The sequence below is a fragment of the Lemur catta genome, chromosome 1 (assembly GCF_020740605.2).
Source record: "Lemur catta isolate mLemCat1 chromosome 1, mLemCat1.pri, whole genome shotgun sequence".
Lineage (NCBI taxonomy): Eukaryota > Metazoa > Chordata > Mammalia > Primates > Lemuridae > Lemur > Lemur catta.
This window is the reverse complement of record NC_059128.1, coordinates 24,616,469-24,641,691: the sequence shown is the minus strand read 5'-3', so window position 1 is coordinate 24,641,691 and position 25,223 is coordinate 24,616,469. Positions and strand designations below refer to the sequence as shown.

The following is a 25,223-nucleotide window of genomic DNA, read 5'->3' as shown; positions in this document are numbered from 1 at the left end:
TCTTTCTTTTTTTTTTTTTTTTCTTTCCTTTTTTCTTTTTTTTTCTTTTTTAGTAGAGAAGGGGTCTCTGTATTGCCCAAGAGTCTCAAACTCCTGGCCTCAAAGAGTCTTCCCGCTTTGGCCTCCCAAAGTACTAAGATTACAGGTGTGAACCACCACACTCAGCCCCTCCATTCATTTTTATCCCCAGTTTTTAAAAAAAAAAAAATTTTGTAGCTGTTCTCTTAAGGCTACCTAAAGACATACGGTATTATATTTCTTCTATTACCAAAAGTTTATGTAGCCTCAAATCCACGTATACTATAAACATATAAAGCTGGACCCAGGGCAGTGTAGATAATATCTGGTCCTTTTACCCTGTCCCATGTTCAGGTATTTATCCAAGATTAAAGTCTAAAAAACTTCAAACAATCTTAAAAGAATTTTGTTTTAACCAAGCTGTTGTTAAAAAGAAGGAAAGAAACATGCATGGGTGGGGTGGCTCACACCTGTAATCCTAGCACTCTGGGAGGCCTAGGTGGGAGGATCACTTGAAGTCAGGAGTTTGAGACCAACTGAGCAAGAGTGAGATGCCTTCTCTACTAAAAATAGAAAAAATAGCTGGATGTGGTGGTGGTGCTTGTAGTCCCAGCTACTCAGGGGGCTGAGGCAGGAGGATCACTTGAGCCCAGGAGTTTGAGGTTGCTGTGACCTAGGCTGACACCATGGCACTCTAGTCCAGGTGACAGGGTGAGACACTGTCTCAAAGAAAAGAAAAAGAAGTAAAGAAACATAGTTTTCAGTGCCAGAGAAGATTATTCTTACATTTGCAGCTATAGCCAGAATTTCTATTAGCTATACACTTCTCTAAACAGAGAGCCCTAGAGATTTATGCCAAAGACCACCCAGCCACTGAGTTTTTAAGGATGAAAGATATTGGCAAAATGCCAAGTAATCAAATAAAGACAGATTGACTACTTTGTGGAGTGGGAGTTTGGCTTAACCTCAACAGTAAGGTGTAGAGCTAGATATTAACGTGCTTCAGATGTTAATGCTAAACTTTTGTCAAGTCAGCCTTTCACAGATTGCCCAGTAAAGTACATTATACCATGTTAGAGGTCCCCAGAGTGATGCATTGGGTACAGCAGCGAGAGTAGTCTGGTTTCTGGAGGAACACCTCCATGCCAAAGCCAGCATGGCAGTCGCTGCCACAAGGAAACTTTTGTTTCCATGTGGGTTTCTGCTGTATCATCTGCTGAGATTTTGGTATGATTTGTACTTTTTTGCCCTATTTGCAAGCCTGTAAGCCTAAGAAGATTGATTTAGAATAGAAAATGAAGACTTAAAAAAGTACAAAGGTGGCCAAACTTTCTTCTCTTGCATATGAATGTGATTCAACTGTTGCAGCAATAAAAAATAATTTGAATGACAGCACACTCATAAAAGAGCATACTAAGAGAACCTCTAAAATCCATGGTGATAATGAAGCAGTATTCTTAATTTGTGCAAAATTTGAATTGTACGAGACCTTCTGGAATAAAAAAATTACATGTTAAGGAATCAGTGCTTTGGTGCTGGGCCTGCCTTCCTGAGGATGAGTTTAACACCGGGCTTTTATTTCTAGTATTTTGGCCCAGATTTCTTTTTCTTTTTCCATGGATTTGATGTGCTTTATGTGTAGCTCCTCATTGATATTTGGAAACTTTGCTATATTGGGGTCCATTAGAGGGCAACTATTCCATTAACCTACAAAATTATCAATTACTCTTTTCTTTCTCTCTTCTGTTAGTGATGCACCTCTGGACCTAAAGATTAAAGCCAGTATGATTTCAGATATGTTCACAGTTGTAGGTGAGTAGTATTGTTTTCTGAACTGGACTCACAAAAATAACCAGAGCATCCATTTTGTCAGACTCCATATGTGTTGCCAACTGGCAGTTCCTAAGCCATGCTGAATGTTTTGTACTAAAAAATTATATTTTCAGGGAAATGTTTATATGTTTCTACTCCCCCTGGCTCCATTCGGTCCTGAGGCTGAACCACAACTAAGGCTGAGACCTGGGGCACAGGAATTATGAGCTGAGGAAGAGAATTAAGCAAAGATCTGGAGAAAGTATATTTTTCTCTGAGCTGGGAAAGTGAAACTCACTGAAGAAGCCTTGTTACAAAGGAGACTGGTTATATTTCTGCTAGACAGTCTCTACTGATCTCAACATGATCTGTTCTGTAGTAGTTATAACCAAAGCAGCCCAAGGAAGAAATCCCATTTTAAGTAGATAAGCCAAAACTTTGAAATGGAGGTGTGCAGTCAGGTGGGTATGATGTAGGTTTGTTGTTTTTTTTGAGTACTATAAAAAGAATAATAAAATTTATTTGAGGTGAACTAGTACCTGATGTACCAGCAAATGCTGTAAAACTTGGCTACTTTATTCTCCTTGGAGGAAAATCTGCTTCTTTTTAGGAAGTAAGTGAAATTAGCTGAAGTCCAATTTCTAAAGCCATAGATAATCTACAAAGCTTATTTTAAAAGTTGCCAATAGATCACCTTCTACAGTTTCAGAAGTAGATCATGTAACAGGACAAGACTGTGCACTTGTTTTTGGATTCTCCCTGTAAAAGCAACATTATTTTCCAGTCATTATCCAGGAAGTCACTTTAAAATAACGTGTTTTTATTAACAACAACTGTGTTTTAAAATGGTGATTTGCACATTTATTCTGAGGTTCATCAAAAATCTACATCTCTTTCTCAATCAGAATCACATTTCAGCTACACACCAGCAAGGTGGATTTATCTGCATATTTCTTTTTTCTTCTCTCCAGTTATGGTGGTTCAAAGTTGAAGCAGAATGTGTGTGAGGGAGACTTGTGCATAATCCTTTTGGGGATGGATCTCTGTAGTACTTATGACAGTGAAACTGAGTTTGTAAATCTAAAGAAAAGGTACAGCCAAATCTGCTAATTTCTTAGAAAATGGTAGGTTTTAATGTTGCCCATTCCCCATTCAGGATTTGTGTGCCAAGATCCTGCCCAGCGGGCATCAACCCGGCCAATTTATCCCACCTTTGAGTCTTCCAGGCGAAATCCTTTCCAGAAATCTCAGGTAAGCAAATTCAGCAGCAGGGAGCCCAAAAAGAGGCTTTCTCAGAAGTGACAGCTGATGTCATTGAGGGAGCTGAAGCACTGTGGATATGAGGTCATTCAGAGCAGGAGAATTTGGGGATCAAGCTAGACAGCAGGCTACAGCAATGCTTTCAATGCTTTCCAACACACTTACTTCCTTTTTTGTTTTGTCTTTTCTCTTAGCTGCTTTTTTTCATTATCTTTCCTTTTTCCATTCTCTCTCCTTTTAAAAAGCACCTTTTTCCCCCTCAGATTGACATGCTCATAAACAAAGAACAGAGAAGGAGCCTACTAATTCTTAGTCATTACTGCATTCTTTTTGATCTTCAGACTAGCTTCATAAAGATGATGCTTCATTGAAATAGTATTTTCTCTACAAGTAATTCTCTTCAAAAGGGCTCTCCATGATCATGAGTTGATTGAGGCTAAATGAGATGAATGCCTAAAGAAAGTCGTGTGTCTCTGAAACATCATTTGACCAAGCAACGCTCCAGTCTTTGTGTACTCTGCATTTTTTGGTCCAGTTAAACCAATCAGCTAATGCTCCTGTTTACTCAATTTTACCATCTTGTCAGTCCTTGCCTGTTTTGACCCTGCTGGTTTCCACTTCTGCATCTTTGAATATAATATTTCTTCTTATTGAAAAGATCCACCTCTCTCCTCTCTTCCCATCTGGTTTAAGTACCTTGCCTGGTCAGAAGTTTTGGAGATCTTTTCTTAACTGAATCCATCCTGCTCTTTCATAACCTTTACTTTTCATTTCAACATTATTTACTTTTTTATATTGCATTGTTTTGCATTCATGGATTTGCTGCTTTTAAATTGTTCAGTACTCCTCTGCTAGATTGTAAGCTCTTTGAAGGCGTAAGTAGCTGCTTCTTCTCCCCTCCCTCTCTTTCCCTTTCTTCTCCTCTCCTTTATCCCTCCCCCACCTCCACTTTAGCTCTCTATTCCTCCCTTTTTTCCTCCCATCTTCCACTCCTCTTCCTCTTCTTGTTCCTTTTGCTTGCTGGTCTCATTTAGAGTAGTGCTATTTCTGTTTGTCAAGCTCATATACTATTGTTAATTCAGATAATTTGTCATTAGAACAGGATTTTCAAAGGCAACACCTATGGGGCCTACAGGCAGGTGATGTAAATGAATAAACAGGGGCAGGTGTGATAATGCTAAGAGTGATGTGACTGAGGTAAACTGGAGTGTGCATGCCTCATCTAAAGGGGCAGCTGCTTTACTGATGTGCTCTCGCTGATCACTTCATGCGTAAGTGTGGGCCAAGTGTTGTGAGATCTTCCTATTGTCAAGAGAAATCAGAAATCTTACTTTTAAATATTGGCCAGTAGTTCATTAAAAAAAATACTTGCAGGCCAAACATATGTCTTTGAGCTAGATTCAGTCTGTGGGCTGCCTGTCTGTGACCCCCACTCTAGCGTGATTCTCTAATTAGTGTTGGGATGTGGAACAGGGTGTACTGTATTTTAAGAGGTCTTATCTTGATTAGAAATGAAACCAGGCAACAGTGTTGTACTTGATCAGTGCATCAACACAGATCAAAGAGTTTTCTTTAATTTTTAATAAGAAAAAATAGAGGATTAACATAGGTATACTAGGAAAACTTAATTTAGGTAAACTGTTTGCAAATTCCTTTGCAAATTGTTTCCTGCAGTATCTGTGGCAAGAGCTGCAGGATTGCATATAAAGGATTGTCAATGTTTCTGTGCAGCTTTGACACAGTTTCTGCCAAGTGTCACTTCTAAAGGTAGCTGTATGCCAACTTAGACGAATTGATCCCTTTTCTTAGCTTGCCTGTCAGCTCTTACTGGAAAATCTTCGCAGACTGTAGAGAATCTATTGAACACTTGTTTTGCTAACTGTTAGGTAATGACATGATTTCATCTGTAAGTAGCCCACAGGACACTTACATGCAGGCTAAAGGACTTGTAGATCATTTGTGTGTACTCTGTGAAACAGATTTGTCAGGTGGACTAGTTAACTTCAGGATCTTTAGCGTCTGGTAGTAGGATTGTTTCCTTAGTGGTGAGATGTTAAAGCTGGAATATATATGGCATAGGATAAAGCAGTGTGAAAGATGATAAATGCTCTAACTTTCCAACCACAAAGTGTAGGGCTCTTGCTTTTTGTCTCTGCTTGGACATTATTTTTTCCTTTTCTATATCATAGATGTAGGAGATGGAAAATGTAGGCATGTTAGGAGAAGATAAGGCTTTATTCCCTTTTTCCATCTTTTATAGCGTCCAGTATCTGCACAGTTTCAGTCATCAAACACCAAGCAGGTAAGTTCTGGACCATTTGGAGATGTAATTCACTTTTATTTCCATTCCCCAAATGGAAAGCGTTTAGCTTAGTTTTTCATGGTACATATTTTATTGTACCTGCTTTGCACAGTATAGTAACATAAAATAAAATAAATAAACGTAAATGCACAGATGTCTTCTTGGTTATAGAATGTAAGAGTAGAGCATGCAGGAATTTAGGAATCCTCTTTTTCCATCACAATTATGCTGTGATGGAGGCATTTGAATTTAAATGGTGAATAGGGCTTAGAGGCAGGCATATCTATCACTTTGATCACAATATTCCAGAAAGGAAATATTACAGTTCACAAATGAACTCTGTTTTGTTCAGACATCTTATGAAACAAACTATTACCAGTAGCTTTATATTAGAAACATTTTCACATTGGGTGGTGGGCTGTATTTGAGTTTCTTAACAGATGACATTTCATATACTAATATATAGTGATTTGCAGTTTATGAATCTTAGAAACTCTGCCATAATTAGTGTCTCAGATGCTACCTTTAAAATAAAGACAAACATCTTTCTTTCTGAATCATCAGCATTTGTTTTCTTAGTGTTCTTGTTAGCAGTATTTGAGGTTAACTGTCACTTCTTCTACACAGACTTTTAAAAATATCTTTTTGTAGTAATAGGCTAGCAGTGGGGATCCTGCTCCTGCTATTTGATACTTTAGTCTGAGGGATATAGATGTTCTCCTACATAAATGTGTCACTGTAACTATTAGTTATTTAGCAAAAAGCTCCAGTATATTTATTTTGGCATTTGTACTCTGTGATGCAGTTTCTGGTAAGCTTGGAAGCTTGAATTGTAACTTTCTTAGCTACTGTTTCTGATAAACTGATTTATATGGTTTATATGAATCCAAGAAATAAAAAAAAATTGTTACTGGATGCCTTGTCTAGTATTGGTAACTGGTTAATGTGGTTCTGTAATATGAATTTTGGTGTTTAGTTGGTAGAATTCAAAACTCTACATATGTAGTGCTTTATCTTTAGTAAGTGCCTAAGTATGCTAGCTGCTATCCATGGCAAAAAAATAAATAAATAAAACAAGGGCGTTGACTTCAAAGAGCTTACCTTCTAAATATTCCTTGAGCTATTCTACTTAAAGGAGAACATTAGGAAAGGAGTTCTCTTTCATAGACATCTGATTGACTCTAAAGAAGTGTCTTTGATATGCAGTTCTAATCTTAATTTCTCTTTATACATTTTAATTCCATTGCATCTGGTTGCATTAGTTGAATTGCCATAGGTTGCAATAGCCTTGTTGGAGAGTAAGGCCTGTCTTTAGTAGTTATATGTTTGAACACTTGCTTACTTGACACAAAAACTTTCTGGTTTTAGTCAGCCAGATTTATACATGTTGGATTCTTTGACTCTTATTGTTCTTTGCAGTGTTCTACTTTGTCATTGTCCTTCTGTTAATGCAGTACTCCCAACTCTACAGTAGTTTTATCAGAGCTCTAAGTAAAGCTAAAAAGAGGAAAAGAAAGGAAAAGAAATTCCCTGTTCTATTTAGACTACGTTGTTTTCTTTTTCTGTTGCTGTAAAATTGTGAAGTCTCTTCTTTGCCCTTTGTCTGCCTTTTCCTTTTTAATCTATTCTATCTACATTTCTCCCTTCCTTTGAATGTCTGTGGTTCACATTTTCTACCCACCAGAAATTCTATCGCATGGTGTTGTGGAAAGAACGTGGGCTTTAGAATCAGATAGACCTGGATTCATATTTGATTTCTGCCAATCACTAGCTGTTAAACCTTGGGCAAGATCCCTTACCTCTCTGAGGCTCAGTTCCCACAGCTGTCAAATGGGGATATATAATAATATATACATGGAGTTACGGTGAGAAGGAAGTGATAAAACATAGGTAAAATATTCAGGATAGTGCTGGACATGTATAATAGTTTATACTCAGAAAATGTAGTCCCCTTCATACTTTTGAATCCTATTTTGATTTTCCTTTTCCCATTGTCATTATCTGGTTTTATTTTGATATTCAGCTATTTATAGTCATGTTTTTCACATTCGCTGTCATCCACATTTGCTGTTTTATTTATTTATTTCTCCTTCCAGACGTTAAAGAAGATTCTAAATAATGCTTATTTAATACCCATACTGGAAATCACTTACTAACTTGATTCACTGCTATTAATATTTATCTTATTTTACAGTTATGGTTTTTAACTGTTTTTAGTTTTTGTCAATGTATTATAGTCATTATATTATGGCACTAACCCCTGATTAGAAATATAACTTAGAATAAAAATTTCGTCAGATTTTCTTAAATGCTTCTCTAAAGTCCAAAGACATTAAAATATATTTACTGTCATCCTCTTTTTTTGTAATTTTGTCTTCAAAATTAAACTTTTTGAGCATTTTAAAAATAAATAATGCAGCCTCCATACTGTTATTCATGAGCCCATTAAATGTTTATGGATTTTTTTTCTTTTAATATTTGTTCCTTATTTTACTAGGGATTCGAGTTAGACTTACCAGGCGGTAATCACCAGGAGCATACTTCTTACATTTTTGAGAATTGGTACCTCATTTGTTTTTTTCTAATCCTCTGGTACCTCCTCAGTTCTTCATGATTTTTCAAACATAATTGTAAGTGGTTTTGGTAAGTTTTTTTATTTTTAAAGCCAATTCCCTTAATAACAAGATGCATGTCTCTCAGACCTGCTGACTTACATTTATTCCAAATTTCCAGACGTTGCATAATCTCTTTTTTTTACTGTAACAGAAGCCTACTTACTTACTTTCCTTTTCCCCCCAAATTTCAGAGTATACTTCTGATTATCATTACGTTTAAACCTTCTCTTAGAAGCCATTTTTGTCCACTTCCTATCAGATTTCTTGATGTGTTGTTCTTTTCACTTTTTTTCTTTCAGTTGATAGCATTAATTCATATTGTTTTTTAAACTTAATTTTACCTTTTATTTTCTAGATGGCAGGTACATCACATATACATTGAGCTATTTCTAGTTTATTTACTTCAAAGTTTGTGAAACTGCATTGGGAGATTTTTATTCTTTGCATGTGTCCCCTGTCAAACAGATTTTATTTTTTTCTGTCAATTATGATACCTTTTAGGATATCTCACCTTTTTTCCTATTCCACTTTTTATCAGATTCTTTTCATCATTGTTACTTGCCAGTTTTCTTTAGGCTGAAAATCATTTTTATGATTCAACATCTGTTTCTTGCTGCTTTAAGTGGGGACATGAGATTACTTGTCTCAATAATTTTACATTCTCAGTCAGTTCTTCCTTAGCAATAGTGATGAGATAGGTAAAGATTTCTTGTCTGGGTAGATTTCTGAATCATAAATTGTACTAATGACAATTTAATATCTTTGATGCATGTTTCATGGTGGAATTCTTAACCTGACAGTAATTTGACAGTTTAAAATTTATCTGAACACCTGATAGTTTAATTCATATGTTATCTAGCCAGAGGCAGTTGTTCTCTTTAAGTTTAGAAGAGCCTATTTCCTTAGTGCATTCAGTCAACCCATGGGACTATGTGGATTTATTATTATATCTACCACCCAGAGAATGTAGCTGATATGCCCAAAGTCAAAAGCGCAGACTGGCTTGCATTTGGACTGTTTTGTGCTTGTTTTTTATAGTCCCGATGGCCTTTCAAATCAGTCTGATTCTTTTTTTTTTACCTTTGCCTTGCTTTTTAATCTCCAAGTGTGTCCCCGTGATGCTCATAAGCATTTTTTTCTTCCCTTTCCTTATCCTTTTTTCTTCCCTACTCTCTTTCTCTGCCTTTTCTTGCACCTGTGTCTATAATTAAGGTTACTTTCTGTCCTTTCTCAAACCTCCCAGATACCCCAACCAGAAGCACAGTCCTGAATTCCTACATGCCTTCTTTCCTACCCCAAACAGTCCACATATGTGTATGTACACAGTAGCTGGAGCTAGCATTGTGGACTGTGAGTAACTAAGGACTAATAGTTGTGTATGGGAGATAACTCACTGAAAGTGATTGGCAGAGAAGTTTGAGAGTTTTGGGGTGCTAATTCATTGTTTACAGGGACCAGATAGTAGAAGAAGGTCGCAATGTCATTATCTCAATTTCTAAAAGCCAAGAATATTAAAATCCATTTTTAAAAACCCACAAAGATTGGAGGTTCACATTAGATGTCATTCAATAGTGATTTGAGCCATGTTCTTATAAATACAGCCATGTATTGAAACTATTCTAATAGTTAATAACTATTTCTTAAAATATTTTTCATTAACCTTTTAATACAGATTTTAGTTTGTCAACACTATTAAATAACATTCTTTCTGTTCTAAAATGCTTCATAAAAAATCTTTATTTTTATTATGTTATTTAAATGAATGCTTATTTTTTACTCTTCTTGTATAATTTAAGACAACTTTAAAAGCCATTGGATAAGAAGGCCACTTGACTTGGGAGGATTTACTGCTAATGGTTTTATGATGAGGGATATGCTGTCATGTGTGAACTAGATAAGTATTTTTTGGTAAATAAGTAGTGTGTGATCATGAGAAAAGTCCCCAAACCATTCATTCAGTATTTTTGCTTTTCCAAATTATACATTAAATAAGTATTCACACTTTTTATTTTATTTTACTTTATTTTTATTGATACATAATAATTGTACATATTCATGGAGTACCTGTTATATTTTGATACAAGCATATAACATATAATGATCAAATCAGGGTAATTGGGACATGATTCACCTGAAACGTTTATCATTGCTTTATGTTAGGAACATTTGAAAACTTCTAGCTTTTCTGAAACATAATAAATTATTGTTAACTATAGTTTTCCTATTGCACTATTAAACACTAGAACTTTTTCCTTCTATTTAACAGAATTACCGCTTCACCAACACCTCTTCATTAGCCCTTCCCACCACTCTTACCAATCTCTAGCAGCCACCATTCTATTCACTACCTCCTTGAGATCAATTTTTTTAGGTCCCATATATGAGGGTGAAAATGCAATATTTGTCTTTTTGTGCCTAGTTTATTTTACTTAAACTTTTTAAAGATTTAAAAAAAATTATTATTGTATTGGTTTCCTTTCTAAATCTTTGAACTTTCCCCTATAAACCCTCTCATTTCAATACGTATTGTTTAATGTATTTCCGGAGATTGAAAGGAGTTAAAATATTTCCTAAAATCATTCTGCAAAATTCGGTTCTGACCATGATTGATCTGCATGTCAGCACTTTCATTCATTTATTCGTTCAACAAATATTTATTGATCTACTCTGTGCCAAGTACGGTGTACTATTCTAGATGCTGAAGACTCCACAGTAAAAGCTACCCAGATAAAAGTCCCTGCACTTCATGTGTTGCTTACATCTATCTGTTGATTTCTTGGCTTTTCTTTATATAGCTATCTCATCTCAGAGTTGCCTATCAGAAAATTTAGTGTTTATAACTCCCATGCTAGCTTTGAAGATGAGTATGTATTGGTATCTCTTGTGTTCAAAAGTAAAACTGTTTTTGGTTATTTGTGTACGTGGGTATATTCATTTGTTTGGGCTGCTGTGATAGTATGCCACAGACTAGGTGGCTTAAACAATAGAAATTTCTTTTTCACAGTTATAAAGGCTGGGAAGTCCAAGATCAAAGTGCTGGCAAGGTAGATTTCATTCTGAGGTTTCTTTTATTGGTTTGTAGGTGGCTGCCATTTTGTTGTATGCTCGTATGGCCTCTTTTTTGTGCACCTGCTGGGGTGGGGTGGGGGGCAGACAGAGAGAGGGAAAGAGGGAGAGATTAAGCTTTCTAGTGTCTCTTATAAGGGCACAGTGTTTCCATTAGACTAGGGCACCACCCTCTTGACCTCATCTAACCCAAATTACCTTCCAAAAGCTCTATCTCCAAATGCCTTCACATTGGAGCTTAGGACTTCAACATAAGAATTTTAGAGAGACATAAACATTCAGTCCATAACAATGAATATTGCTGAAAAGGCCAAAAGTTAATTACCAAAATGCCTTTCTATGGATAGTCTATACATAGAGAAAGACAAACAATAGCTCCTGACAACAGGGCTGCTTCTCTTTGGTTGAGTTACTTCTAGGAATCTAGAAGACAATTTGCACCCATAGTTGGTGAATTATTTCTGTTCTTTCTACTTGGCAGATTTGTCTTATTTTATCTGTCACTTCATCTATTTCAATAATAGTATATTATCATGTTTCTTTCATACCATCTGATTTCCTTTGTTACCTTTCTATTTTTCTGTTCATATAAAATTCAAATCCACTTAAAACTTTTGTACTCAGGTGAGGTCCCTCATCATCATTCAGAGGCTGAGATAGCCCAGATCATCTTTTGGAAAGAATGATGAACGTGGACCATTTGGCTGCCTCCTGGGAGTACTCCCCAGGGCAGTCATCCTTGTTCCAGGTCTCTTGAAGTCCAGCAACCACAGTGTTTCCTAAGTTGTAGCCTTTTGGTCACAGCCCTGTTCTGTGTCACTGATGACTCTCATCTCAATATTTCCTCCCTCAAGTTCTAAAACATCTCACAGCCCAACTTTTTCATTTATGGTATAATAGGTTATTCCTTGGCTTTGTGTCTTGATGTCTCCATTCTCTTAACTCTCCTTCCCCAGTGCTAGAAAGAATACATTTACTGAAATAAATACACACTTTTCTATTGAGACTCTTTTCAGATTTTTTCCATATCCTTGAAATACTGATGTACTCTAAAAGGTTAGGATTAAGTACTAGCTTAGAAAGTCACGTGGACCTCATTCTTTTTTTCTGTGTGTTTCTGTCTCAACCCGTAGTGTTTTTTCTACTATTCTGTTTTCTCTTCTTGCCTTTGAGCTTACTAACTTTCATCTGTTTCCCAGGGTTTCAGGCTAGGAGATTAACTATAGAAAATGGGCTATGGATTTGAGCTTATACATACTAGGAAAGATAATGATATGAGGGAATGAACAAAGGGAAATGAGGAATGATGAAAACTGTGTTTTAAAAAACCTTATTATTTTTATTTTCTTCTCCTTAGCGTTCCCGTCCACTCTCTGCCAGTGATGTGGAAATGAAAAACCTTGTGGGCTCAACCCGGGAGAAAGTGTCGGGGAAGTTAGGTGGTTCTGTGCTTGGTCTGTCAATGGAGGAGGTAAAGATAACTCCTTTTCAGGCCTTTGTGGGTTAACACAGGATTCAGTGAAAATTAGTGAGTGATTCATAATATTCATGACAAACTCATATCTTATGTTGAAAAGGAAAGATGCAAGATGGGGGAAATTTTTTCTCAGGAAACAGTATTTTAAATGGAATTAACTTCTCCCTCCATGTTTCTTTCATATTTTTGGATCATAACTCTCTTCCTTTGTCCTACAGCCACATGGATTCCAGTTTTCAACAAAGGTACTCATTTTATTCATTTTCTTTTCTTCCATCTAGATCAAAGTTTTACGGAGGGTGAAGGAAGAGAATGATCGGAGAGGTGGATTTATTCGCATATTTCCTACGTCTGAGACATGGGAAATATATGGGTGAGGTGACTACCTTTTTTTTTTTTTTTAATCTGTACCTCAAGTTCATAGAATTAAATTAACTGTGTGACACACTGTCATATTGCTCCGCACATGATGCCTTTCTTATTTTGTGTATTTATTTATAATATGATGAATATTATCTAACCCAAGAAATACATCATTAACAGTACTTTAATCTACCTGTATATTATTCCTCTCTTTTTTAAAATCCCCTAGCTAGCTAGTTTAATCCTAACTAGCTCCCCAACCCAGGGTCAGACATTGTCATAAACTTTGTATTTTTCATAACCTTGATTTGAAAAATAAAATTGTTCTGTCATCTACATGTGTGCCTAAGCAATACAGTGTTTAATTTTAATCATTCCTGAGATCTAGTTTACATGTAAAATGCATCTATTTTAAGTGTACAGTTTGATGATGATTTTTGACAACTATAGATACCAATTTAACCACTGCCACCACCACACATCTGCGTCATCACCTACGTAAGCCCTTCCTGGCCTTCCAGTCAGTCCTCCCCATCACCTCAAGCCTTAGATATTGACAGATCTAGAAACTATAGTTTTTCTAGAATGTCACATAAATGGAATCATACAGTATGTACAGTTTTACATCTAAACTTTTGTTCAGCATAGTGTTTTTAATATTTACCTGTGTTGTTTTATGAAGCAGTAGTTCATTCCTTATTGTTGTGTACTGTTTCATTGTTTGACTAGACCACAATTTGTTTATCTATTTATCTGTTATGGAACATTTGGGTGTGTCCAGTTTTGGGCTATTGTGAAGAAAGCTGCTATGAACATTCATGTGTGGACTTACAATTTCATTTCTTTTGGGTAAATAGAGTCATCCCTCAGTACACTCAGGGAATTGGCTTCAGGACCTGCATGTATACCAAAATCTGTGCATGCTCAAGTCCCACAGTCGGCCCTGTGGAACCTGTGTTTATGAAAAGCTGGCCCTCTGTGTATGCAGGTTTTATATCTTGTGAATACAGTGTTTTTGATCAGTTTTTAGTTGAGAAAACCTGAATATAAGTAGACTTGTGCAGTTCAAACCCATGTTTTGTGTGTGCTTTCAAGGATCAGGTGTACCTAGGAGTGGAATAGATGGGTCATTTGGTAAGTGGTGGTACCGTTTTACATTTTTCTAATGATGTATGAAAGTTCAGTTGCTCCCCATCCTTGGCAACACTTGGTATTGCCAGGCCTTTTCAGGCAGTCTAGTGGCTGGGTAGTATATCTCTTTGTAGTTTTAATTTGCTTTTCTCTGATTAATAATGATATTGAACATCTTTTCATTTGCTGTTAGCCATTTGTATATCTTCTTTTTCTCCATTTTAAATTTAGGATTTGTAATCTTTTTATTACTGTGTTATAAAAGACTTTTTTTTTTTTTTTTTGGAAGCAAGAGCTTTGCCCTGTTGTCCAGGCTAGAGCGCAGTGGAGTCATCGTAGCTCACTGCAACCTCAGACTCCTGGGCTCAAGCAATCCTCTTGCCTCAGCCTCCCTAGTAACTAGCTACGACTATAGGCGCATGCCATAACACCCAACTAAGTTTTCTATTTTTAATAGAGGCAGGGCCTCACTCTTGCTCAGGCTGCTCTCGAACTTGTGGGCTCAAACAATCCTCTTGCCTTGCCTCCCAGAGTGCTAGGATCACAGGCGCGGGCAACTTCGCCTGCCATAAAGGACTCTTGATACAATTCATTTCTCAGATATATATTGTGAATGTTTTCTCCAAGTCTGTGGTTAGCTTTTTCATTTTTATAACAGTGGCTTTTGAAGAACATAAGTTTTAAATGTCAGTGAAGGCCAGTGTACCATATTTTTAAAATTCTTATGCATTTATGCATTTTGTTCTTCCTGCCTGAGAAATCTTTACCATCACCAACTTCGCAAAGCTTTTTCTCTCATATTTTCTTCTGGAAGTTTTATCATTTTAGCTTTTATATTTTGGTTTGTGATATGTATTGAATTAATTTTTGTGTATGGTATGAGGTAAAGTTGAGGTTCATTTCTTTCCAGATTGATGTCTGTTTGATCCAGCACCATTTATTGAAATTATCCAGTTATGTTCCATCTTCATTGAAAATCAATTGGAATATATATGTGTAGGTGTATTACTGAAGTCTTTTCATAGTTTCATTGATCTATATGTCTGTCTTGATTGCTGTAGTGTTGTACTAAGCCTTGAAATTAGGTAGTGTGAGTCTTCCAACTTTATTCTTTTTCAAAATTATTTTGACTATCTTGTGTCCTTTGTGTTTCCAAAGGAATTTTAGAATCCCTTTGTCAGTTTCTACACAAAAGCCTACCGGCTTTGGTTCGATTACATTGAGTGTATAGATTAATTTTGGGAAAGTGGACATCTTAACAATATTGAGTTGCATTTTCCAATCCATATTAACATGATATGTCCTTCCATTTATTTAGGTCTTCTTTGATTTCTTCTACCAATTTTTTAATTTTTAAATTTTTTGCTGCAACCCTCAGTGTCTCAGTGTCTAACAGTGTTTTGTATTTTTCAGTATAAAAGTCTTGAACATGTTTTACTAAATTTATTACTTAGTATTTCATGCTTTTGGCTGATAATGGTATTTTTAATAGCTTTATTGAGGTATAATTGACATACAATAAGCTGCACATATTTAAAGTGTACAGTTTGGTAAGTTTTCACAGATGTATGCATCAGTGAAACTACCACCACTGTCAAGAGAGTGAACATCACCTTTAAAAGTTTCCTTGGGCCACTTTGTAATTCCTCTCTCCTGCCCTTCCCTGCTCCACCCTGTCCCCAGACAGCTACTGATCTGCTTTCTGTCACTGAAGATTAATTTGTATTTACTAGAATTTTATATAAATGGAATTCTCTGGCCTTTTTCATTCAGCATAATTATTTTTAGATTCACACGTGTTATAGCATATATCAATGCTTTAATTCCTTTTTATTGCTGAGTAATATTCTATTTTAGGCACATGCCATAATTTGTTTATCCTTTCATCTATTGATGGACATTTGGATTGTTTGCAGTTTTTGTTTATTATAAATAAAGCTTCTGTGAACATTTATATACAAATTGTTGTGTGAATATGTGCTTTCATTTCTCTTGGGTCTACTTGTGGGGCCAGGTACAGTGGTGGACACCTCTAGTCTCAGTTACTCGAGAGGCTGAGGTGGAAGGATCCCTTGAGCCCAGGAGTTCAAGTCTGGCCTGAGCAACATAGTGAGACCCCATCTTAAAAAATAATATCCTTGTGCAGTGACTGGATCATATTGTTGTGTATGTTGAACTTTTTTAGAAATAGCTGTACAGTTTTCTAAAGTGGTTGTATCATTTTACATTGACATCGTAAGTGTATGAGAGTTCCAATTCCTCCACATCCTCACCAACAGTTGGTGTGGTCAGTCTTTTTATTTTTAGCCCCTAGGAGGTGTATAGTGATATCTTATTATGGTTTAATTATCTCTTCAATTTTCTGGAAGAGTTTATGTAAAATTGTTATTATTTATTTCTTGCATGTTTGGTAGAATTCACTGTTGAAGCCATCTGGACCAGGAGTTCAATTTCAATTTCTTTAAGAGACACAGGCTCTTCAGGTTATCTATTTCTACTTGAGTGAGTTTTGGTCATTGGTGTCTTTTAAGGAATTTTTTCATTTCATCTATGTTGTCATACTTATAAGCATAAAATTATTTATAATATTCCCTTATCCTTTTACTCTCTGTAGAGTCTGTAGTGATGTTACCTCTCTCATTTTTGATAAATTTGTTTCTTCTCTCTTTTTATCCTGGTCACTCTGGCTAGAGCTTTATCAATTTTATTGATCTTCTCAGAGAACCGGCTTTTGGTTTCATTGTTTTTTCTTTTCTTTCCTCTAGTTATAGTGCATTGATCTCTAATCTTTGTAATTTTTTTCTTCTGCTTAACTTTGGTCTTCATTTGTTTTTCTAGTTTTTTGAGGTGGAAGCTGAGGTCATTGATTTGAGACTTTTCTTTTTTTCTATTATTATAGGTGTTTAATGTTATAAATTTTTGCTAAGTACTGGTTTAGTGGCATTCCACATATTTTGATTGTTGTGTTTTTGTTTTTATTCTATTTAAAATACTTTTTAATTTCCCTGTTGATTTTCTTTTTGCCCATGGGTTATTTAGAAATATGTTACTTAGTTTTCAAATACTTGGGATCTTCCGAGAGATATTTTTTGTTATTGATTTTTGGTTTACTTCTGGTGAGGTCAGAAAACATACTCAGTCTTTTTAAATTTACTGACATTTGCTGTATGGCCCAGAATGTGATTTATCTTGGTAAATGTAACATGTACATTGAAAAGAATGTATATTTGGCTCTTGTTGGATCTGTAACTGTTTATTAGGTCATGGAGATTGATAGCATTGTTCAGATCTTCTTTATGTTTACTAATTTTGTCAATTATTGAGAGACTGGTATTGAAAACTTCAATTATAATTGTGAACTTTTAAATTTCTCCTTTTGGTTCTGTCAGTTTTGCTTCTCATGTATTTTAGAACTCTGTTATTAGGTATGTATGCATTAGGTTCATTATGTCTTTTTGATAAATTGACTTCTCTTTTTTAATTTCTTTTACTTTTTATTTATTTATTTTTATTTCAGAATATTATGGGGGTACAAACATTTTGGTTACATATAATGCCTTTGCCTCAACCAAACCAGGGCTACAAGTGTGCCCTTCCCCCATACAATACACTTCACATTCATTAGTTGTGAGTTTACCCACCCCCACCACCCCCTCCCACCTGACCGGCACCGAGTGAATATTACTTCCATGTGAGCACCTTAGTGTTGATCAGTTAGTTAGTACCAATTTGATGGCAAATACATATGGTGCTTGTTTTTCCATTCTTGTTATACTTCACTTCGAAGGATGGGCACCAGCTCTATCCAGCATAATATATAAGGTGCTAGTTCACCATTGTTTTTTGTAGCTGAGTAGTATTCCATGGTGTACATTTTATTAATCCACTCATGTATTGATGGGCACTTGGGTTGTTTCCACATCTTTGCAATTGTGAATTGTGCTGCTATAAACATTAAAGTGCAGATGTCTTTTTTATAGAATGTCTTTTGTTCTTTTGGGTAGATGCCCAGTAATGCGATTGCTGGATCAAATGGTAGATCTACTTGTATCTCTTTAAGGTATGTCCATATTACTTTCCACAGAGGTTGCACTAGTTTGCAGTCCCACCAGCAGTGCATGAGTGTTCTATCTCTCCGCATCCACACCAACATTTGTTGTTTTGGGACTTTTTGATAAAGGCCATTCTCACTGGAAATAAATGATATCTCATTGTGGTTTTGATTTGTATTTCCCTGATGATTAGAGATGTTGAGCATTTTTTCATATGTTTGTTGGCCATTCTTCTGTCTTCTTTTGAAAAGTTTCTGTTCATGTCCTTTGCCCACTTTTTGATAGGGTTGTTTGATTTTTTCTTGCTGACTTTCCTGAGTTCTAAATAGATTCTAGTTATCAGCCCTTTATTGGATGTGTAGCATGCGAAAATTTTTTCCCATTCTGTAGGTTGTCTGCTTGCTCTTGTGACAGTTTCTTTGGCTGTGCAGAAACTTTTTAATTTGATCAGGTCCCATTTATTTATTTTTGTTGTTGCTGTGATTGCCTTCCCAAGGATTCAACCAAGAGACTCCTGGAATTGATAAATGAATTTAGTAAAGTCTCAGGATACAAAATCAATACACACAAATCAGAGGCATTCATACACACCAATAACAGTCAAACTGAGAACCAAATCAAAGACTCAATGTCCTTCACAATAGCAACAAAAAAAGTAAAATACCTAGGAATATATTTAACTAAGGAGGTAAAAGACCTCATAGGAGAACTATGAAACACTGAGGAAGGAAATAGCAGAGGAGGTAAACAGGTGGAAAACCATACTACGCTGGTGGATCAGAAGAATCAACAGTGTTAAAATGTCTATACTACTCAAAGTGATCTACAGATTCAATGCAATCCCTATTAAAATAGCAACATCATTTTTCACAGATATAGAAAAAATAATTTTACGCTTCATACGGAACCAGAGAAGACCCCGTATAGCAAAAGCAATCCTAGGCAATAAGAACAAAATGGGAGGCATCAATTTATCAGACTTCAAACTATACTACAAGGCTATAGTAATTAAAACAGCTTGGTACTGGCACAAGAACAGGGACATTGACCAGTGGAACAGAACTGAGAACCCAGATATAAAACTATCCTCATATAGCCATCTAACCTTTGACAAAGCAGACAAAAACATACACTGGAGAAAAGCATCCTTATTCAATAAATGGTGCTGGGAAAACTGGATAGCCACTTGTAGAAGACTGAAACAGATCCACACTTTTCACCTCTCACAAAAATCAATTCACGGTCGGTAACAAACTTAAACCTAAGGTGTGAAACTATAAGGATTCTAGAAGAAAATTTTGGAAAAAATCTTATAGATACTGACTTCTTTATTGTTATGAAATATCCCTCTATCCTGATAATGTTCTTTGTTCTGAACTCTACTTATATGTTATATATAATTATTATACATATTATGTACATATAAATATATAACATATATATTAATATACTCCACTCCAGCTTTCTGATGACTGGTATTTTCATGGTATATCTTCTTCTATTGTTTTACTTTTAATCTTTCTGTGTCTTTATAAAATGGGTTTCTTATAGACAGTGTGTAATTATTGTTGATTTTTACATTTTAGTTTGATGGTAGTGAATTCTCTCAACTTATGTTTGTCAGAAAAAGTCTTTTGCTTTTATGTTTGAAAGATTATTTTACCTAGTTATAGAATTCTAGATTGATACTTTTTCCAGCACCTTAAAAATATCTTTTCATCATCTTTAGGGTTGCATTTTTCTGATGAGAAACGTACAGTAATTCTTATCTTTGTTCTTAAATGCAGTGTCTTTTTTTCTCAGCTTGCTTTTAGGCATATAGTAGTAGGTACTTGATAAGCATTAACTGAAACTGCACTGAAGTTGCTCGTGCCAAGATCGTTTCTAATAGGATCAAAAGGAGGAGAAAAGCACAGAGAGTTAGTGGAATCTTTTAAACTCTCTTCCCCTATTCAAAAACTATTTTGTTCTTCAGCTTGCTTTTAAGGTGATCTTTTTATGTGTGGAATGATAGACAATGGAGACTCGGAGATGGAGAGTGTAGGAGGGGGTTACATGGTGAGAAATCACTTAGTGGGTGCAATGTATATCATTTGGGTGATGGATACCCTAAAAGCCCTGACTTAACCACTACCCATGTAACAAAATTGTACTTGTACTCCATAAATTTATATAGCTTTTTAAAAAAGATATCTCTTTATGATTGAATTTCAACAGTTTGATTATGATGTACCTTGGTGTTACTTTTTTGTTTCTTCCGCTTGGATTTCACTGGATTTCTTGCTCTGTGGGTTTATAGTTTTCATCAAATTTGGAAAACTTTTGGCCTTTATTTCTTCAATTTTTTTTTTCTGTTTCCCTCCTCTAGTTTCTTCTTTTGGGACTCTGGTTACATTTTACATTGGTTCACGTTTTACCACAAGTTTGGCTGCCTTCATATTTTTTCAGACTTTTTTTTTTTTCCTTTTCTTAATTTTGGATGGTTTTCTATTTCTGCGTGTCTCTAAGGTCATTCATCGTTCTGTCTGCAGTGCCTAATCCTTTATTAATTCTATCCAGTGAAATATCATTTCAGACATTTTATTTTTTATCTGTAGAATTCCCATATTTTTTTTTATGTCTTCCTTTTTCTTTTTTCATTATTTTCACGATTTCCTTTAGATCCTTGTATTATAACATTTATAATAACTGTTTTAAAATCTTTTTTTTATTCTGTTACTACTCATTTCTGAGTCTGTTTCTATTGACTGGTTTTCCTTCTGTTTATGGGTCACATTTTTCCTGTTCCTTCACTCTTTTAAAATTGGATGCTGGACATTATAAATGTTACATTGTTGAGAGTTTGGATTTTATTTCCTTCTTTAAGCCCTGCTGAAGTTTTTTGGGGGGGTCAAGCACTTAAGTTACTTGTAGATAGCTTCATATTTTCAGGCTTATTTTTAAGCATTGTATAGTTCATTTAGAATAGCTTTTTGTCTAGGTCTAGGATAGTTCTACCACTAAAGACTCTTTTGGGGTATCTCTTAAATGACCCCCATCTTCATTGAGAACTCTCCATTCTGGCTGGTGGAAACTCAGTTCGAAGCCCCGCGTGAACTCTGGGACTTATTTTGCTTACAATTTCTCCTTAATTGTTCTTTGTCCCAGCAGTTGTCTTGTAAACTTTCACCCTATACTTGAGCAGATTTGTGTTCACCCAAAGATTCAGAGGGGTCCCTCATGATGATTTTTGGATATCTTATGCACAGCTTCTTCCTTTCTAGTACATTGCTACGAAAATTCTAGCTACTTTTAGAACTTTGATCTCTGTCATCTCTTCTCAGAGACTGCTGGGCTCTATTTGAATTTCCCCCTTTTCTGCATAGTTTGGAAATTGCCTCTAGGCAGAAAGGTAGAGCAACTGTAGGGATTACTTCAATTATTTTCCTCTGTCAGGGATCACTGTACTGTGTTGCCAGTTGTTTAATGTCTAAATACAGTTGTTTCAAATATTTGTGTACTTTTCTAGCTGTTATGGTAGGAGAGCAGGTCCTTTAGCAGTTATCTCTCATGTATAGAAGCTGAATTCTCTTATTTAGTTTTAATTGCTTTAACTTTTTCTTTTAAAAAAGACATGTTCTATGTCTCTTGCATTTTTCATTCAGCATTATGCTACTATTAGTAAGTTTCATGTTGTTATGTATAGCTACAATTCATTCTTTTTCAATGCTTTGTTATATTTTACTGTGTGTTTATACTGCCATTAATTTTTCCATTCTCCTGTTAATGGGCATTTGATTTCTTTCTGGTCATTTGCTCCTAAGGACATCTGTGCTATAAATATTTTTGTATGTGTCTCCTGGCATACATCTAGGAGTGGAATTACAGTGCCATAAAATATGTGAATGTTCAACTTTTTAAAAAGATAATAATGCTTAAAAAATGTAATGCTAAATTGTTTTCCGAAGTGGCTATGTAAATTTATACTCCTGTCAGCAATGCATGAGAGATCCTGTTGAACTGTATCTTTGTTCATGGTACTGTCGGACTTAATTTTTGTCAATCTATTGGGTATGTATAAAATATCTTATTTTGGTCTTGATTTGCATTTCTCTGAGTGCTTATAAAGTTAAAAATTTGTGTACTTGTTTATGGGCAACACACTTTTTTTCCTCTGGCTTTTGACCTAGTTGGGATGTTAGTGGTCTAAGTACAGAGCTAGAACTTAGAGGAATAAAAGAAAAGGCCAGTTTTTTGTTTGATGTTTGTTTTATGTGGGAAACCTAGCTGTTCATAGACAAATCTTCCTTTTATCTCTCGAGGTATACTATCCATGTAGTTATACTTTATACTTAGGAATTCAACAGAAAAATACTGCATGGGTTTCTCTCAAAATTAGAAGTGTATCTTTTGGTATGTTTTTGAAGAATTTGACTTTTTGTACTTTGTAGAAAATATCTATTTTAATAATTAAAAGTGGAACCCTCTGCTTTTGAGTATTTCAAGAGATGAGACCTTAATTTGAATACCTTTTTTTAAAGAATCAAGTACAAATAATGTTGGAGTCTCTTAGGGAACTCCAATAATGGTACTTTTCTTTACTAGTTTGGTTTTGAACCAGTAGAGAAATAAGACAAGGACTAGAATAGATGGAGACCAAGTACCATCTTTCTTACCGATAAAGTCTAGCTTGGGAGATTTGATTATATCTGTCTGCAAGCAAATACATTTCCTGTTGAACTTCAGAATTAGACAGATTTACATGCCTATTGTAGGCAAGGTTGGACTGAGGAGATATATATGTGTGTATGGGGAGCACCTGACTCTATATGAGCGGTAGTGGTTATGTACTTCCCAGGGAGAGATTATCTCCCAAGAGAAAGAAGGGAGATGCTCAATGGAGCCTGTTCTGTTTGTTCTTCCTAAATTATCAGTCATATTGGTACATCAGGCTACCTCTCTTGGTAAATACGTTCTGAGAAAAGAGGCAGCAGGAGGCCAAGAACATTAAATTAATTGAGCTGCCTTCACATAGAATGGGGGAGATGTGTTTATCTACTAACAAACAAATATGCCATTTTATTAATATATTTTTATTATCATCCAAGAATCTAGCACTATGCTTCGTTTTTTGGAGTAAAAAATCAATATTAGATGGGATCCCTGCCTGTTGAGAGTTAACAGCATGTTTATAGACAAATTATTTATATATATAATAAAAATAGCTCATATTTATGTAGCTCTTTGTAATTATTAATATAATACACTTTGTACAAATCATTGTTATCATTCTCATTTTAATGACAAGGAAACTAAGGCTCAATAAAATGATGTGACTTGTCCATGACCACACAGTGGGACTTGAGTCAGGTATTCTGACTCCAGATCCTACTTTTTTCATGCTCCATCATTCAGCTTTCCTAGAAGAAAGTGTTTACTCTGTAAGACAGTGTAAGATAGGTTCCTCAGACATACAGTAAGACCAGAGTAGTTCAGACAAGGAAATCTCTGCAAACTTGGAAGGGCATATCAGGAAGACTTCATGCAGCAGAATGGACTTGACCTGCTTTTTTTCTTTTTTCCTTGTTTTTTTTTGTCACCTAGGCTGGAGTGCAGTGGCCTCATTATAGCTCACTGCAACTTCGAATTCCTGGGCTCAAGTGATCCTCCTGCTTCAGCCTCCCGAATAGCTGGGACTACAGGTGTGTTCCACCACACCTGGCTAATTTTTCTATTTTTTGTAGAGATGGGTCTTGCTCTTGCTCAGGCTGGTCTCGAACTCCTGGCTTCAAATGATCTTCTGGCCTCAGCCTCCCAGAGTGCTAGGATTACAGATGTGAGCCATCATGCCTGGCCTTGACCTACTTCTTGAAGGGTCGATTACAATAGATCCCCCTTATCTTCAAGGTGTACATTCCAAGACTCCCAGTGGATGCCTGAAACTGTGGCTAGTACCAAACCCTGCATAACTGACCCTTGAACAACACTGATCTGAACTGTGTGGGTGTACCTATGTGTGGATTTTCTTCCATGTGTGCCATCCCTGTGACAGCAAGACCAACTCCTCCTCATGATTTTCGTAATAACACTTTTTTCTAGCTTACTTTATTGTAAGAATACAGTATATAATACATATAACATACAAAATATGTGTTAATTGACTGTTTATGTTATCAGTAAGGCTTCTGGTCAACAGTAGGCTATTAGTAGGTAAGTTTTTGGGGAGTCACAAGTTGTACACAGATTTTCAACTTGCTCAGGGGGTCAACTGTATATATTGTTATTCCTAAACATGCATTCCTATACATATATACCTATGATAAAGTTTAACTTATAAATTAGGCATAGTAAGAGATGAATGACAATAACTAATAATTAAAATAGAGCAGTTACAACAATATACTGTAATAAAAGTTATGTGAATGTGGTTTCTTGGAATTATTCTGTACTCACCCTTATTATTCTTGTGACGATGTGAGATGATTCGATGCCTACATGGTGAGATGAAATAAGGTGAATGCCAAAGGCATTGTGACATAGTGTTGGGCTACTGTTTACCTTCTGTATTCCTGAATCTGTGCAAGCATCCCCTACTTGTAGTAAATGGCTTCGTGTCACTTATTTCAGGGTATTCCTTGCTGAAGTCTTCCTATAGGCTCAATGCTTTCTGGTGCAACATGCTGCTGTCAGTTGTTCATGTTTTCCACCCACAAATTTAATGCCTTTTCCATCTTAACTAAGCAATTATTATGTATGCACTGTGACCATCACTTTTGCAGTTTGAGGTGCAACAGCAAAACTAGCACAAATTTCTTTTTCCTTCTTCACAATTTCACAGATGGAAGATTTGTTCTTGTCTTAGCAACTTCAACGTACGATTTTTTTCCCCTGAAGTCGAGAACTTTCACTTTTTCACTTAAAGGAAGCACATTATGATTCCTGTTTGACCTATCCAAATTGCCAGCATCATTACTCTTGTTCTTTAGGGCCATTATTAAGTAAAATAAAGGTTCGTTAAACACAAGCACTGAATCACATCGACATTGGTCTGCTAACTGAGACAGCTGCTAAGTGACTAATGTACGAGGAACATCTATAGTGTGGAGACACTAGAAAAAGGGATGATCCATGTCCCAGGTGTGAGGGAG

General features: G+C 35.7%; 1 protein-coding gene across 14 annotated transcripts in view; it reads left to right on the top strand.

Annotated features, from left to right (window-relative positions):
• The window catches only part of TTLL5 (tubulin tyrosine ligase like 5), a 271,668-nt gene that overhangs the window by 68,195 nt on the left and 178,250 nt on the right, over nt 1-25,223 (top strand). For all 14 annotated transcript variants that reach the window (XM_045563414.1, XM_045563424.1, XM_045563393.1 and 11 more), the window contains 4 exons: nt 1,769-1,830; nt 2,987-3,081; nt 12,431-12,544; nt 12,832-12,923. In XM_045563414.1, coding sequence (XP_045419370.1) covers nt 1,769-1,830; nt 2,987-3,081; nt 12,431-12,544; nt 12,832-12,923 — 363 coding nt within the window. The remainder of the gene's footprint in view (nt 1-1,768; nt 1,831-2,986; nt 3,082-12,430; nt 12,545-12,831; nt 12,924-25,223) is intronic.